This window comes from Taurulus bubalis, assembly GCF_910589615.1.
Source record: "Taurulus bubalis genome assembly, chromosome: 8".
NCBI lineage: Eukaryota > Metazoa > Chordata > Actinopteri > Perciformes > Cottidae > Taurulus > Taurulus bubalis.
In genome coordinates, this window is record NC_136596.1 from 126,491 (window position 1) to 140,703 (window position 14,213).

The 14,213-nt window shown below is 45.6% G+C and overlaps 2 protein-coding genes across 2 annotated transcripts in view; one reads left to right on the forward strand and one right to left on the reverse strand.

Moving 5' to 3' along the window:
* Nucleotides 1–9,617: 9,617 nt before the first annotated feature.
* LOC306740624 (myosin light polypeptide 6-like) lies at nucleotides 9,618–10,211 on the forward strand (the record flags this gene model as incomplete). The annotated part of the gene is made up of 1 exon (XM_079222855.1): nucleotides 9,618–10,211. One exon carries the CDS (start codon nucleotides 9,618–9,620, stop codon nucleotides 10,209–10,211), a length of 594 nt encoding a protein of 197 aa, XP_079078981.1.
* An 838-nt stretch (nucleotides 10,212–11,049) lies between these two features.
* The window catches only part of LOC306740095 (regulator of G-protein signaling 3-like), a gene marked incomplete at its 5' end in the record, with an annotated part of 30,974 nt that continues 27,810 nt past the window's right edge, over nucleotides 11,050–14,213 (reverse strand). The window contains 5 exons of the mRNA XM_079222206.1: nucleotides 11,050–12,000; nucleotides 12,090–12,256; nucleotides 12,415–12,476; nucleotides 12,779–12,871; nucleotides 13,177–13,223. Coding sequence (XP_079078332.1) covers nucleotides 11,767–12,000; nucleotides 12,090–12,256; nucleotides 12,415–12,476; nucleotides 12,779–12,871; nucleotides 13,177–13,223 — 603 coding nt within the window. The 3' untranslated portion in view covers nucleotides 11,050–11,766. The remainder of the gene's footprint in view (nucleotides 12,001–12,089; nucleotides 12,257–12,414; nucleotides 12,477–12,778; nucleotides 12,872–13,176; nucleotides 13,224–14,213) is intronic.

Genomic DNA, 14,213 nt, shown 5'->3' on the forward strand with positions numbered 1-14,213 from the left:
GGATGTTTTTCCCTTTTCACACCATTCTTTGTAAACCCTAGAAATGGTTGTGCGTGAAAATCTCAGTAACTCAGCAGATTGTGAAATACTCAGACCGGCCCGTCTGACACCAACAACCATGCCACGCTCAAAATTGCTTAAATCACCTTTCTTTCCCATTCTGACATTCAGTTTGGAGTTCAGGAGATTGTCTTGACCAGGACCACACCCCTAAATGCATTGAAGCAACTGCCATGTGATTGGTTGATTAGATAATTGCATTAATGAGAAATTAAACAGGTGTTCCTAATAATCCTTTAGGTGAGTGTATATATATATATATATATATATATATATATATATATATATATATATATATATATATATGTATATATATATATATATATATATATATATATATATATATATATGTATATATATATATATGTGTGTATATATATATGTGTGTATATATGTATATATATTCTTATATATATATTTATATATATGTGTATATATACATATACATATATAGGGTTAGGGTTATATATAGGGATATATATATATATATATATATATATATATATATATATATATATATATATATATATATATATATTAGGGCTGGGCAACATTTTTCTGAGATTATCGCATTATGCGCCAAATTCAATAATGAAGTAAAAACTATAACTATACTATATAACAGAATATGAATCTAAAATATATGCTAGGAAAGAAAAAAAATATGTATTCTTTTTTTTATAATATTAAAATTCTATATGACTAGTCATTCAATTAAATATTGTATTTCTTTTCAGATGGTAGAGACTATTTTATTCTAATGCAAAACAGCTTAATATCATGCTGAAGAAGAAACATTTGTCTTTTATCAGGAACAACATAAACAGTCTGTTCAGTAGTAAGGGTCCCTGTGAGGGACAAGCCCCTCCTTCTTTTGTCATGTTCAGTAGTAAGGGTCCCTGTGGGGGACAAGCCCCTCCTTCTTTTGTCATGTTCAGTAGTAAGGGTCCCTGTGGGGGACAAGCCACTCCTTCTTTTGTCATGTTCAGTAGTAAGGGTCCCTGTGAGGGACAAGCCCCTCCTTCTTTTGTCATGTTCAGTAGTAAGGGTCCCTGTGGGGGACAAGCCACTCCTTCTTTTGTCATGTTCAGTAGTAAGGGTCCCTGTGAGGGACAAGCCCCTCCTTCTTTTGTCATGTTCAGTAGTAAGGGTCCCTGTGAGGGACAAGCCCCTCCTTCTTTTGTCATGTTCAGTAGTAAGGGTCCCTGTGGGGGACAAGCCCCTCCTTCTTTTGTCATGTTCAGTAGTAAGGGTCCCTGTGGGGGACAAGCCCCTCCTTCTTTTGTCATGTTCAGTAGTAAGGGTCCCTGTGGGGGACAAGCCACTCCTTCTTTTGTCATGTTCAGTAGTAAGGGTCCCTGTGGGGGACAAGCCCCTCCTTCTTTTGTCATGTTCAGTAGTAAGGGTCCCTGTGGGGGACAAGCCACTCCTTCTTTTGTCATGTTCAGTAGTAAGGGTCCCTGTGGGGGACAAGCCACTCCTTCTTTTGTCATGTTCAGTAGTAAGGGTCCCTGTGAGGGACAAGCCCCTCGTTCTTTTGTCATGTTCAGTAGTAAGGGTCCCTGTGAGGGACAAGCCCCTCCTTCTTTTGTCATGTTCAGTAGTAAGGGTCCCTGTGGGGGACAAGCCCCTCCTTCTTTTGTCATGTTCAGTAGTAAGGGTCCCTGTGGGGGACAAGCCACTCCTTCTTTTGTCATGTTCAGTAGTAAGGGTCCCTGTGAGGGACAAGCCCCTCGTTCTTTTGTCATGTTCAGTAGTAAGGGTCCCTGTGAGGGACAAGCCCCTCCTTCTTTTGTCATGTACAGTAGTAAGGGTCCCTGTGAGGGACAAGCCCCTCCTCCTTTTGTCATGTTCAGTAGTAAGGGTCCCTGTGGGGGACAAGCCCCTCCTTCTTTTGTCATGTTCAGTAGTAAGGGTCCCTGTGGGGGACAAGCCCCTCCTTCTTTTGTCATGTTCAGTAGTAAGGGTCCCTGTGGGGGACAAGCCACTCCTTCTTTTGTCATGTTCAGTAGTAAGGGTCCCTGTGGGGGACAAGCCCCTCCTTCTTTTGTCATGTTCAGTAGTAAGGGTCCCTGTGGGGGACAAGCCCCTCCTTCTTTTGTCATGTTCAGTAGTAAGGGACCTCACGCGGGCCGGACTGGAAGAGCCGTAAAATGTCCAGGTCTGACACACTCCTTTACCTGTTCCCTGTCTCACACACTCCTCTACCTGTTCCCTGTCTCACACACTCCTCTACCTGTTCCCTGTCTCACACACTCCTTTACCTGTTCCCTGTCTCACACACTCCTCTACCTGTTCCCTGTCTCACACACTCCTTTACCTGTACCCTGTCTCACACACTCCTCTACCTGTACCCTGTCTCACACACTCCTCTACCTGTTCCCTGTCTCACACACTCCTCTACCTGTTCCCTGTCTCACACACTCCTTTACCTTTACCCTGTCTCACACACTCCTCTACCTGTTCCCTGTCTCACACACTCCTCTACCTGTTCCCTGTCTCACACACTCTTCTACCTGTTCCCTGTCTCACACACTCCTTTACCTGTACCCTGTCTCACACACTCCTCTACCTGTTCCCTGTCTCACACACTCCTCTACCTGTTCCCTGTCTCACACACTCCTTTACCTGTACCCTGTCTCACACACTCCTCTACCTTTACCCTGTCTCACACACTCCTCTACCTGTTCCCTGTCTCACACACTCCTCTACCTGTTCCCTGTCTCACACACTCCTCTACCTGTTCCCTGTCTCACACACTCCTCTACCTGTTCCCTGTCTCACACACTCCTCTACCTGTTCCCTGTCTCACACACTCCTCTACCTGTTCCCTGTCTCACACACTCCTTTACCTGTTCCCTGTCTCACACACTCCTCTACAGACATGAGTGTTGTGTCATGACCCTTCCTTGCCAAACCATACTCGGCTCACAGAGTATTTCCTCACGCCATGCCGGTACCTGGTAGTGGATGAGCGTGTAGTAAAAGTCCAGACTGGGCCAGCTGGGCTGCTCGGGTCTGCAGGCTGCACAGAGAACAGCTGGTCCTGGGTCAGGCAGAAGGCTCAGGCTGGCTCTCTGGTCCTCCAGTCTCTGACCCTGACACTCCAGGATAAGGTCCAACAAGGCATCCGGCTCCTCCGGCCGGCTGCTCCTACGCTACACAACGACACAGGGACCAGCCTGAGTTATGAATCCATGCTCTCATAGACAATGAGAACATGAATCAACATGATCTCACATCCATTCTTTACATGTTTACAATATATTCATATTTGATCATAAGTGTCAAAACCGTAACTTTACAATGTTGGTCTATTTTGCAAATCTTTACGGCTCTTTCTGAGCTTTTTTCAAATTTCTTGCTAAAAACTCTGAGTCGAGGGTCTGAGATGTGAAAGCCCGTTGAAGGACGTTTGTGAGATAGCGCTATGTAAATAGGCTTCAGTGTAAACCAGAACACTTTGATTCCGGATCAATCTGGGAAGCGTTTGATGGGTTTATGGCAGCAGACCATTACCTTGCTTCTGGAAGTCATGGCTCTGGTCCTGGAGCCCAGGCTCTGACCTCGGGGCCTGGAGGAGCTGGGGCTGCCTTCAGGACCAGGACTTGGACCAGGAGTCATTAGACCCCGGAGGGTCCTGAGGGGTGAGGTGGAGGCTGAGGTTCTGCTGCTGAGCGCAGAAGGAAGCACAGGAACAGTGCTGGGGTGTCCTGGTCTGGTCTCCAGCCTGCCATTGTGGTGGGGGGCCGGAGAGCATCTAGGGGTCTTTCCCCTGATCCTCCCATTCTGATGAGACGGTGAAGACAGGAAAGGAGGAGGCAAAGCGGCCATGATGGTGTGGACGGGACTAAAACCACTGCTGTCATCAGTGGGAGGGGCTACATCTGGTCAGAAAGAGAGAAGAGCAGGAAGTGAGCCACAGATCAAACACCTGAGTCGTACCTTTCGTCACCACTTCTCCTGACGTCCATCGAGGGCGAAGAGAGATTTAGGCCACATGGAGAGATTGTCTATTAACCACAATGTCGGTGGTTCAAACCCTGTCATACGTGACCACGATAATCAGATCAATCACACGGTTCAATATCAGGTTTCAGAATGTGTATTCAACCGTTTACAGCCTGTGGAAAATAAAATTACCTTCAGGTCTTTAAATTTGTTGGTACAAAACGACGTGACTCGGTCGTCACTGTGCCCTGTGAGCCACGCCCACCCGGCTCAGACTTCCATTCCACGAAGAGATATTTGTTTATAATGCGTTGGAAAAAGCCAATCATGTTGACAAACCCAGCATTTTGTAGCGTAAACTCCTCCCAGTTTACGTCATTATCAAAAGCATGTTAGCTTGTTGTCATGTGGGATTGGGTTTCCTCTTTGTGAACTTTGACCTGTTTCAACGTGGTGATGAAACCCTGAGGTCCATTAAAGTAGGTCACCGCGTCTCATCACGACACAAAGGACTCACACATGAAGCGGCTCCGCTCCGGCCTGCCGCCCCTAGTGGCCGCCAGAGGAAGCACAGCCCTCTACACCACATACAAGAACCAGCTGTTCCTTTAAGTCTCAACGTTAACGAGTGGGAAAGTCTGAGTTACTGCACCTCATCATCAACACGTTTTCCTTTTCTTCTTCTTCTTCTTCTTCTTCTTCTTCTTCTTCTTCTTCTTCTTCTTCTTCTTCTTCTTCTTCTTCTTCGTCTTCTCCTTCTTCTTCGTCTTCTTCTTCTTTGTCTTCTTCTTTCTATTTGTTTCCTTTCAAACTCTTTTCTCTTTTCTGTTGTTTTACTTCTTCACTGTCGTCTCGTTTCTACACGACTGAAGTTTCATCGGCTGGGTGACGCTTTATCACACACACACACACACACACACACACACACACACAATGGAAGAGAAAGAGAGAGGACAAACACCCTCTCTGGGCTTACACCATGGTTGCCATCGCGACCAAAGAGAGGCTTCCAAATCTAGCCTCCCCCCACCCAAACACATACACACACACACACACACACACACACACACACACACACACACACACACACACACACACACCCACACACACACACACACACACACACACGCACACACACACACACTGTAAAATCCGATTAGTTACCCTTACTTAAAAAAAGTAAAGGAACTTGTTACAGGCAAGTAAAGTTGACTATGTATTGTATGTTGTAATAACACATGTTTAATTAGTGTAGTATACTTACACGTGAGTTTAAGTAACTAAAATAATGAGTAAGGAGTACTTAAAATGTTACTCAAGATGTACTTTTGACAAGTATAGCCTATTTCAAATTACTATTTCAAACAACTAAATTATTTCAAGTGAGATATACTGTGTGTGTATTCTTAGGGTTGTGCAATGTACCGGTTCAACCCCGTCACATACGGTGTGAATGTTTCATATATCGTCATACCGGTGATGCTGAGCCGTAACGACTGTTGACTTTAGCAGGTACCAAAATGTAATGTTCACAGCTGAGGGCGCAGCGGTCTGAGCTACTTACGTGTCATGGTTCTAACTTTAGTCATGATATAACTTTAATTCAATTCAATTCAGTTTATTTTATATAGCCCAACATCACAAATACAAGTTTGCCTCGGAGGGCTTTACAATCTGTACACATAACATCCTGTCCCAGGACCTCACATCTGATCAGGAACAACTCCCCCAATAAAGATAGTAAAAACCCTTTCACAGGGAAAAAAGGGGAAGAAACCTTCAGGAGAGCAACAGAGGAGGATCCCTCTCCCCGGATGGACAGAAGCAATAGATGTCATGTGACCAGAATGAACAACGTAACATGATTTGTAAGTTACAGCACATTCAATGATTATGACAAAAATTATTCATATAATGAGTAGTAGGCATGGTCCATGATCCAGATAACCACGATCCATGAAGCAGAAGGAGGTAGAGAGGAGGGGCATCAGCAGGGCCATGGCAGCAGGCAGGACCGGTTCCACTCAGCCACGATCCATGGAAAAAGAAAGTAGTGCTAGTAATGTGCATTGAAGAGACAATAATTTATCCAGAAGGAGAGAAAGAAGAGGAGAAGAGGAGAGGAGGAGTGAAAGAGGAAGAGAAGAAGAGAGGAGGTGCTCAGTGTATCCTAAGATGTCCCCCAGCAGTCTAGGCCTATAGCAGCATATCTAGGGGCTGACCAGGCAAACCTGAGCCAGCCCTAACTATAAGGCTGAAACAGCCCTAACTATAAGCGCTACCAAAGAGGAAAGTCTTAAGTCTACTCTTAAATGAGGTGACTGTCTGCCCTCCGGACTGAAAGTGGAAGCTGATGCCACAGAAGAGGAGCCCGATAACTGAAAGCTCTAGCCCCCAACCTACTTTTTAAGACTCTGGGAACCACAAGTAACCCTGCATTCAGTGAGCGTAATGCTCTCGTGGGGTAATATGGCACTATAAGGTCCTTAAGATATGATGGTGCATCACCAGTTAAGGCTTTGTAGGTAAGGAGAAAGATTTTAAATATGATTATTGATCTTACAGGAAGCCAGTGGAGAGCAGCTAGTACAGGAGTAATGTGATCTCTCTTCCGCGTCCTCGTTAGTACACGAGCTGCAGCATTCTGGATCAATTGGAGAGATCCAAGAGATTTACCGGAGCAGCCTGATAATACGGAGTTACAGTAATCCAGTCTTGAGGTAACAAATGCGTGGATCAACATTTCTGCATCGCTTTGAGACAGGATGTGCCGGATCTTTGAGATGTTCCGTAGGTGAAAAAAGGCGGTCCTTGAGATCCGGCGGTACTCCGAGATTCCTTACGGTGGTGGTTGATGCCAGAGCGATGCCATCCAGAGAAACCATATCATCAGATACTTGATTTCTGAGGTGCTCTGGGCCGAGTAAAATAACTTTAGTCTTGTCTGAGTTCAGAAGCAGGAAGTTGCAGGTCATCCAGGTTTTGATGTCTTTAAGACACGCTTGAAGTTTAGTGACCTGGTGGGTTTCATCTGGCTTAATCGACAGATATAGTTGAGTATCATCGGCATAACGGTGAAAGTTTATGGAGTGTTTTCTGATAATATTGCCTAAAGGAAGCATATATAAGGTGAATAAAATTGGTCCAAGCACAGAACTTTGTGGAACTCCATGACGAACGGCGGTGGTCATCGAGGCCTCATCGTTTACAAATACAAACTGAGATCATCTGATGAATACGACTTAAGCCAGCTTAGTGCTGTACCTTTAATAGCAATCGACTGGTCTAGTCTCTGTAATAAGATGTCATGGTCAATGGTGTCAAACGCTGCACTAAGGTCTAACAAGACAAGTACAGAGACAAGTCCTTTATCAGCACTAAGGTCTAACAAGACCAGAGACAAGTCCCCTATCGAATGCAACTAGAAGGTCATTAGTAATTGTCACTAGTGCAATAGTGGTGTTAACCTTTATGAGGTTATTTTCTATAACTCCTCTTTTGGTTACTTTTAATTTAATTAATTGAAGTAGCCGTGGGACAGACACAGTCTCTATAGAGTTAAAGGTGGGCAGCCGCCCTAAAGGAAATGCAGGGAATGCAGAGAAGGGTGTAAGACTACAACTCTGCTTCTGCTTCCTGGTCTGTCATGTACGAGGTCGACCAATAAACTTGGTCATATTTGCAGAAAGGAGATCCGCTCCATCCAAAGTGGGATGGATGCCGTCACCCCTAATCAGACCTGGGTTTCCCCGGAAAGACCTCCAGTTATCTACGAAGCCCACATTGTTTGCTGGACACCACGTGACAACCAGCGGTGGAAAGCTGACATGCGGCTATACATCTCATCAGTCACCGTGTTTGGGAGCGGGCCAGAGAAAACTACGGAGTCCGCCATTGTTTTGGCGTAAGCACACACCGACTCCACGTTGATTTTAGTGACCTCAAAGTGGCGAAGTCGGGAGTCATTACCGCCGACGTGTATTACAATCTTACTGTATTCACGTTTGTCTTTAGCCAACAGTTTTAAATAGGACTCAACGTCGCCCGCTCTGGCCCCAGAAATACATTTGACTGTGGTCCCTGGTTTCGCGATCTTCACGTTTCTAACAATTGAGCTCCAGACAACCAAAGTGTGTTTCTCAGTGCCGCTGAGTGGCGAGAGGTTAGAAACGGGAAGAGGCTGGCGGTGTCCAGAGGACTGCTTAAATCCTGGCTTCTGCTGCCCTCGCACAGTCACCCAGTTCCTCGACTGCTCGGGGGCTGCCGGGGAACAGTTAACGTTATCAGAAGCTAAAGCTAGTTGGTCCGCACCGACTACGGGAGTTGGGCTGGCTAACGAAGCTAACGTCTGAGCTTCAATGGTGCGGAGCCGTGCATCTAACCCACTGAGACCTGCCTCCAGCCTAGCAAATAAACTACACTTATTACATGTACCGTTATCATTAAAGAAGGCAGGGGAATAGCTAAACATGTGACACGCTGAGCAGGAGAGAGCAGGAGAGGAAGAGGAATAAGACATCGCTAGCTGCTAGGCTAAGTAAGGTAGCTAACGATTAGCAGAACAAACAAAGTGAAAACAGGACAGTTAGATTTAAGCGTTGAGACGCTAAAAGAAGAAGAGAGTCGAGTGTTTAGATGTGAAAGATGTACAGCAGGTGATCAGGCGCTTGTACTGGAGAATATCACACAATTAGCTCGGTTTAGCTGGAGCTGAGACAAGTACGTTATCGGCTAACACACTTTTTGATTTTGATTTATTTTCTTTTATTTATGTTTATTTTTCTTTGATTCACGGGACAAATGGCCACTACAAATGTGATTCAGTGTTGTAATATTTATATTATTCATTTTGTGATGAAGTGTTAAAATATTGATATTCATTAATATATTGATAGATGTTGTAATATTTAGAATGATCTTTATGTATTATATATATATATATACACCTTTATACCCATAATATATACTTGTGTTCTCTAAAATCTAAATATAATACTAGTATTTCTAAAAGAAACAGTTTGAGTTTAATCATATTTGTATTCGAAATTAAAGTAAAACCCTCTACAGGTTCTCTGTCATCACTGTTATTTAAAGACTGAAGGACACGCACAGCATTGTGGGTAATCCCCGTCCTTATCACAGCAGGGAATGTTAAGAGTTACAGTTAGTTTCCATATATGATGACACCACAGGAGAGAGACAGAGACAGAGAGAGACATAGAGAGACAGACAGACAGGCAGGCAGACAGGCAGCATGTTTGAGAGTTCTTAAACTCCTTATAATCACTAAAGAATATTGTCCCTGTTGGTTTGTGCAGTCTGACTCAGGACCTGGTTCAGCCTGGTTCAGGTCCTCATCTTCTGTCAGTTATCTTCTCTTTGAGTGGTCTGACTCCAGACCTGGTTCAGGTCCTTATCTTCTGTCTGTTATCTTCTCTTTGAGTGGTCTGACTCCAGACCTGGTTCAGGTCCTTATCTTCTGTCTGTTATCTTCTCTTTGAGCGTTTCTATTCCCATTTGCTTCCATCTTTGGCCGGCTGCTCTCTCTCCGGCCTCGATCGCCCCGTTATTTAAACCCCTGCAGCTCCGCCCATCTGCTCTGCAGAATGGCACCCAAGAAAGTGGAACCCAAGAAGCCGGAGGTGAAGAAGACGGAGGCGAAGAAGGAAGAGCCTCCTCCGCCAGCTAAGCCCGCAGAGCCGGAGTACAAACCCCCCGAGGTGGACCTGAAGAGCATCGTGGTGGAGTTCACCCCGGACCAGATGGAGGAGTTCAGAGACGCCTTCACGCTGTTCGATGAGACGCCCACGGGCGAGATGAAGATCACCTTCGCTCAGTGCGGAGACGTGATGCGAGCGCTCGGCCACAACCCAACCAACGACGAGGTGCTGAAGCTGCTGGGCCGGCCAAAGGCCGAGGAGCTGAGCCTCAAGCTGCTGGACTTCGACAGCTTCCTGCCCATGCTGCAGCACGTGGCCCGGTCCAAGGAGCAGGGCAGCTTGGAGGACTTCGTGGAAGGCCTGAGGGTGTTCGACAAGGAGGGCAATGGCACGGTGATGGGGGCAGAGCTCCGCCACGTCCTGTCCACACTGGGCGAGAAGATGACAGAGAACGAGGTGGACCGGCTGATGGTGGGCCAAGAGGACGCCAACGGACTCATCAACTACACGGAGTTCGTCAAACACATCCTGGCCGGGTAGAACCTACTGCCGGGTTCTTTTGATGGTCTGAGGTTCTGCTTGTCCCTTATGGACTGAGGTTCTGTCTCTCTCTAATGAGGTTCTGTCTCTCTCTGATGGACTGAGGCTCTGTCTCTCCCTGGTGGACCGGGGTTCTGTTGGTCCCTGATGGACTGGGGTCTGTTGGTCCCTGATGTCTCTGTACGTTTCCTCTCTGTCTCTAATAAAACATTGTCAGTCCCTCTCACTGTCTCAGTTATTGTTGTAAAGGTTGTAAAGTATGAACTCATCTCTTCTTCTTTATTTTGAAGTCTTTAGAACCAGGAGATGTTGTTATGTACTGAGGCGCATATGAAAAGAAACATGAATCAAATACAGGATTTTTATGACTGAAAATTGATTGAGGCAAAAGGTTTTTGTTGATGAAAGATGATGAAGCAGACGCTACAGAGCGGTGCCGGTTCCACCGCAAGACAGAACCAGTTAGTTGGACCAGAAAACTGTGTTTTTCTTTGTGTGTTCTTATTGGAGCTGGACTTTTAGAAATGTAACATTTTAAGTTCTTGTAGTAAATCTTTTTCATGTAATCTCTATATTTATCTAATGTCAGTCATTTGGTTTTTGCAGGTTAAAGTTTAGAAATATTGAAAGAAAGTGTGGCCTATAAGGTTGAAACTATGTGCTGATAATAAGATGTGTTTCTATATTTTGACATGTAAGAGGTAAAACAAGGAATCTTGCTCCACCTGCTGGCCATCACTGCAAATACAACTAAAGAAGTAAAAAGTCCAACTTCATCATTTATTGTCAAACCATTTTCATGAGACTCCATCAAAATTGTCTCTTTATGCAACAGGTGAGTACACAAACTGATTTTTCAATAAACTTCTGTTACAGTAACAACCATTGCACAAACGTGCCCAACTTCAGTTATGAGTTACTCTAAAAACTTAAAAAGAAAAAAGTTAGTCGAACAGACAAACAATAAACAAAGAAATTTAATTTAAAAGACATCAGATCTATAGGTCGTCTGTTGATTGTGTGTGAATGCTAACATGCTAGCATTAGAAACATCTCACGGAACAATAAACAGACTGAGAGGGAACTAGCTTAATGCTAACATGCTAACATTTGAAACATACAGACTGAGAGAATGCTAACTTAATGCTCACATGCTAACATTTGAAACGTAGTACAGACTGAGAGGCGGCTAGCTTAATGCTAACATGCTAACATTTGCTCATTAGCACTAGACTCTCTAAGACACTGAGAATGATGAGAATATCAGAATGTTAGTTGTGCAGCTATTTGCTTTAAAACAAAGGTTTGGACACATTGTTTCATGTTCTGATTCCTGTTCTTCAAGTTAAAATATGACTAAAATATGACAGTTTTGAAGAGATTAGAGAGTAAAACACAAGCAAACATCTGCTGGGATCAGCTAACATCCAAAACACTGGATCCTACATTACCCATAATGCAACTGAAGTTTCTTTACATTGGCCAGCTCTTGTCTGAATAAATCACTGGAGCTGATGACCAATCAGATGAAGGTCAGCCGTTGTGTCCTCCTGACTCATGATTGGCCAACAGATAGAGACCCAGCTCTGCTCTGATTTGCCGACTCTATGTGGTTCCATCTTCCCTGATTGGCCAGTTGGGCATAGAGCCGAGACCTGAGGAATCGTGGGTAACAGTCGGTCTCCATCAGGCCCAAGATCTGACCCTGAGCCAGCTGGAAGGACACAGAGTTAACGCCAACACGTAGGCCCTGATTGGTCGATTCTCTGACAGATGAGTCCACGTTGACCTGAAGACAGAGAGCAGAGGGATCACATGACCAATCACTAGACCAATCAGAGGACAAACAGACAGACAGGCAGACAGACAGACTGGTACCTGTCTCGATGCATTGGTAGAAATGAACTCATCGTAGATTTTCGCAGCTGTGGCGGCCATCTTGTTGAGGGGGCGTGTCCTCTTGAATCTCTCTACAGCCAACCAGAAGTCCAGGTTCTCCTCGCTGAACTCTGACTTCAGGAAGTAACGGAACACTGCTAGACCATCTGACCAATGGGAAGAGAGCAAGAAAACGGTTGATTGGTCACAACAAAGACCAGGGTGTATCTGGACCAAGACAGAGACTGAGACCTTCAGGAACAGGTCTACAACATTACTTCAACAGACCCAACATGGACGCCCAACAGGAAGTGATCTGTCTTACACTGATTGCTCAGCAGAGCATCCAGACTCGCCGCCCACCTGAGCACCTCCCCTGTAGACGGTCTGTAAAACACAACAAAGGTACCTCAGAGACACTGAAACCAGAATGACCCAAACATGACCTATAAGACCTAGCTGGAACCAGAATGACCCCAACATGACCTATAAGACCGAGCAGGAACCAGAATGACCCAAACATGACCTATAACACCTAGCTGGAACCAGAATGACCCAAACACGACCTATAAGACCTAGCTGGAACCAGAATGACCCAAACATGACCTATAAGACCCACTAGAACCAGTGGACCCAGCTGGACCCAGTTGAGCATACCAGGATCCTCATCAGCATAACAGAGTTCCTACCTGTGGTTTCTTAGAGCTTTCTCCAAACTGTTTCCATGAGTGCCGTTTTTCCGTCCTCGTCGAAACAGCAGGCGGCTCCGAACATCAGCGGCCCTGAGGAGGCGACAACGACGAGTCAGTGACAAGAAGTGAGAAGGCAACAACGACGAGTCAGTGACAAGAAGTGAGAAGGCAACAACGACGAGTCAGTGACAGGAAGTGAGAAGGCGACAACGACGAGTCAGTGACAGGAAGTGAGAAGGCGACAACGACGAGTCAGTGACAGGAAGTGAGAAGGCGACAATGACGAGTCAGTGACAGGAAGTGAGAAGGCGACAATGACGAGTCAGTGACAGGAAGTGAGAAGGCGACAACAACGAGTCAGTGACAGAAAGTCACACAAGTGAGTGAGGACATACAGACTCATGGTCTTCTTCCTCAGTTGAAGGTTTCTGAACTCGGTATCCTGAACAAAAAAACAACAACTGACTGTTAGATTCTACTACTGGTCTCTGCTGGTCTATACCAGTATTTACTGGTCTCTGCTGGTCTATACATTACTTCTTTTATATTACATTTCAAGATGTAGTCGAAGAAGATGTGTTTTTAGTTTCCGACGGAAGATGTAGAGACTTCCTGCTGTCCTGATGTCAATGGGGAGCTCATTCCACCATTGAGGAGCCAGGACAGCAAACAGTCGTGACTTTGTTAAGTGTTTAGCTCGCAGTGACGAAGCTACAAGCCGATTGACAGAAGCCAAGCGGAGCGAACAAGCTGGGGTGTACGGTTTTAACATGTCCTGGATGTAGATTGGACCCGATCTGTTCGTAGCACGGTACGCAAGTACCAATGTTTTGAAGTGGATGCGGGTGACCACCGGTAACCAGTGAAGGAAGCGGTGGAGTGGAGTAGTGTGGGTGAATTTTGGGAGGTTAAAGACCAGTCGAGCTGATGTATTCTGGATGAGCTGCAGAGGTCGTATGGCACTAGCAGGTAGACTTGCTAGGAGGGAGTTACAGTAGTCAAGGCGCAAGATGATCAGAGTCTGTACGAGAACCTGTGCCGCCTTCTGGGTGAGAAGGGGACGTGTTCTCCTGATGTTGTGCAGCATGGACCTACAGGATGTTGTGTAGCATGTACCCACAGGATGTTGTGTAGCATGGACCTACAGGATGTTGTGTAGGATGAACCTACAGGATGTTGTGTAGCATGAACCAACAGGATGTTGTGTAGCATGGACCTACAGGATGTTGTGTAGCATGAACCTACAGGATGTTGTGTAGCATGAACCTACAGGATGTTGTGTAGCATGGACCTACAGGATGTTGTGTAGCATGGACCTACAGGATGTTGTGTAGCATGGACCTACAGGAACGTGTTGTAGCGGTGATGTTGGCAGTCAGGGAGAGTTGACTGTCGAGTGTCACACCGAGGTTCCTGGCAGTCGGGGTCGGGG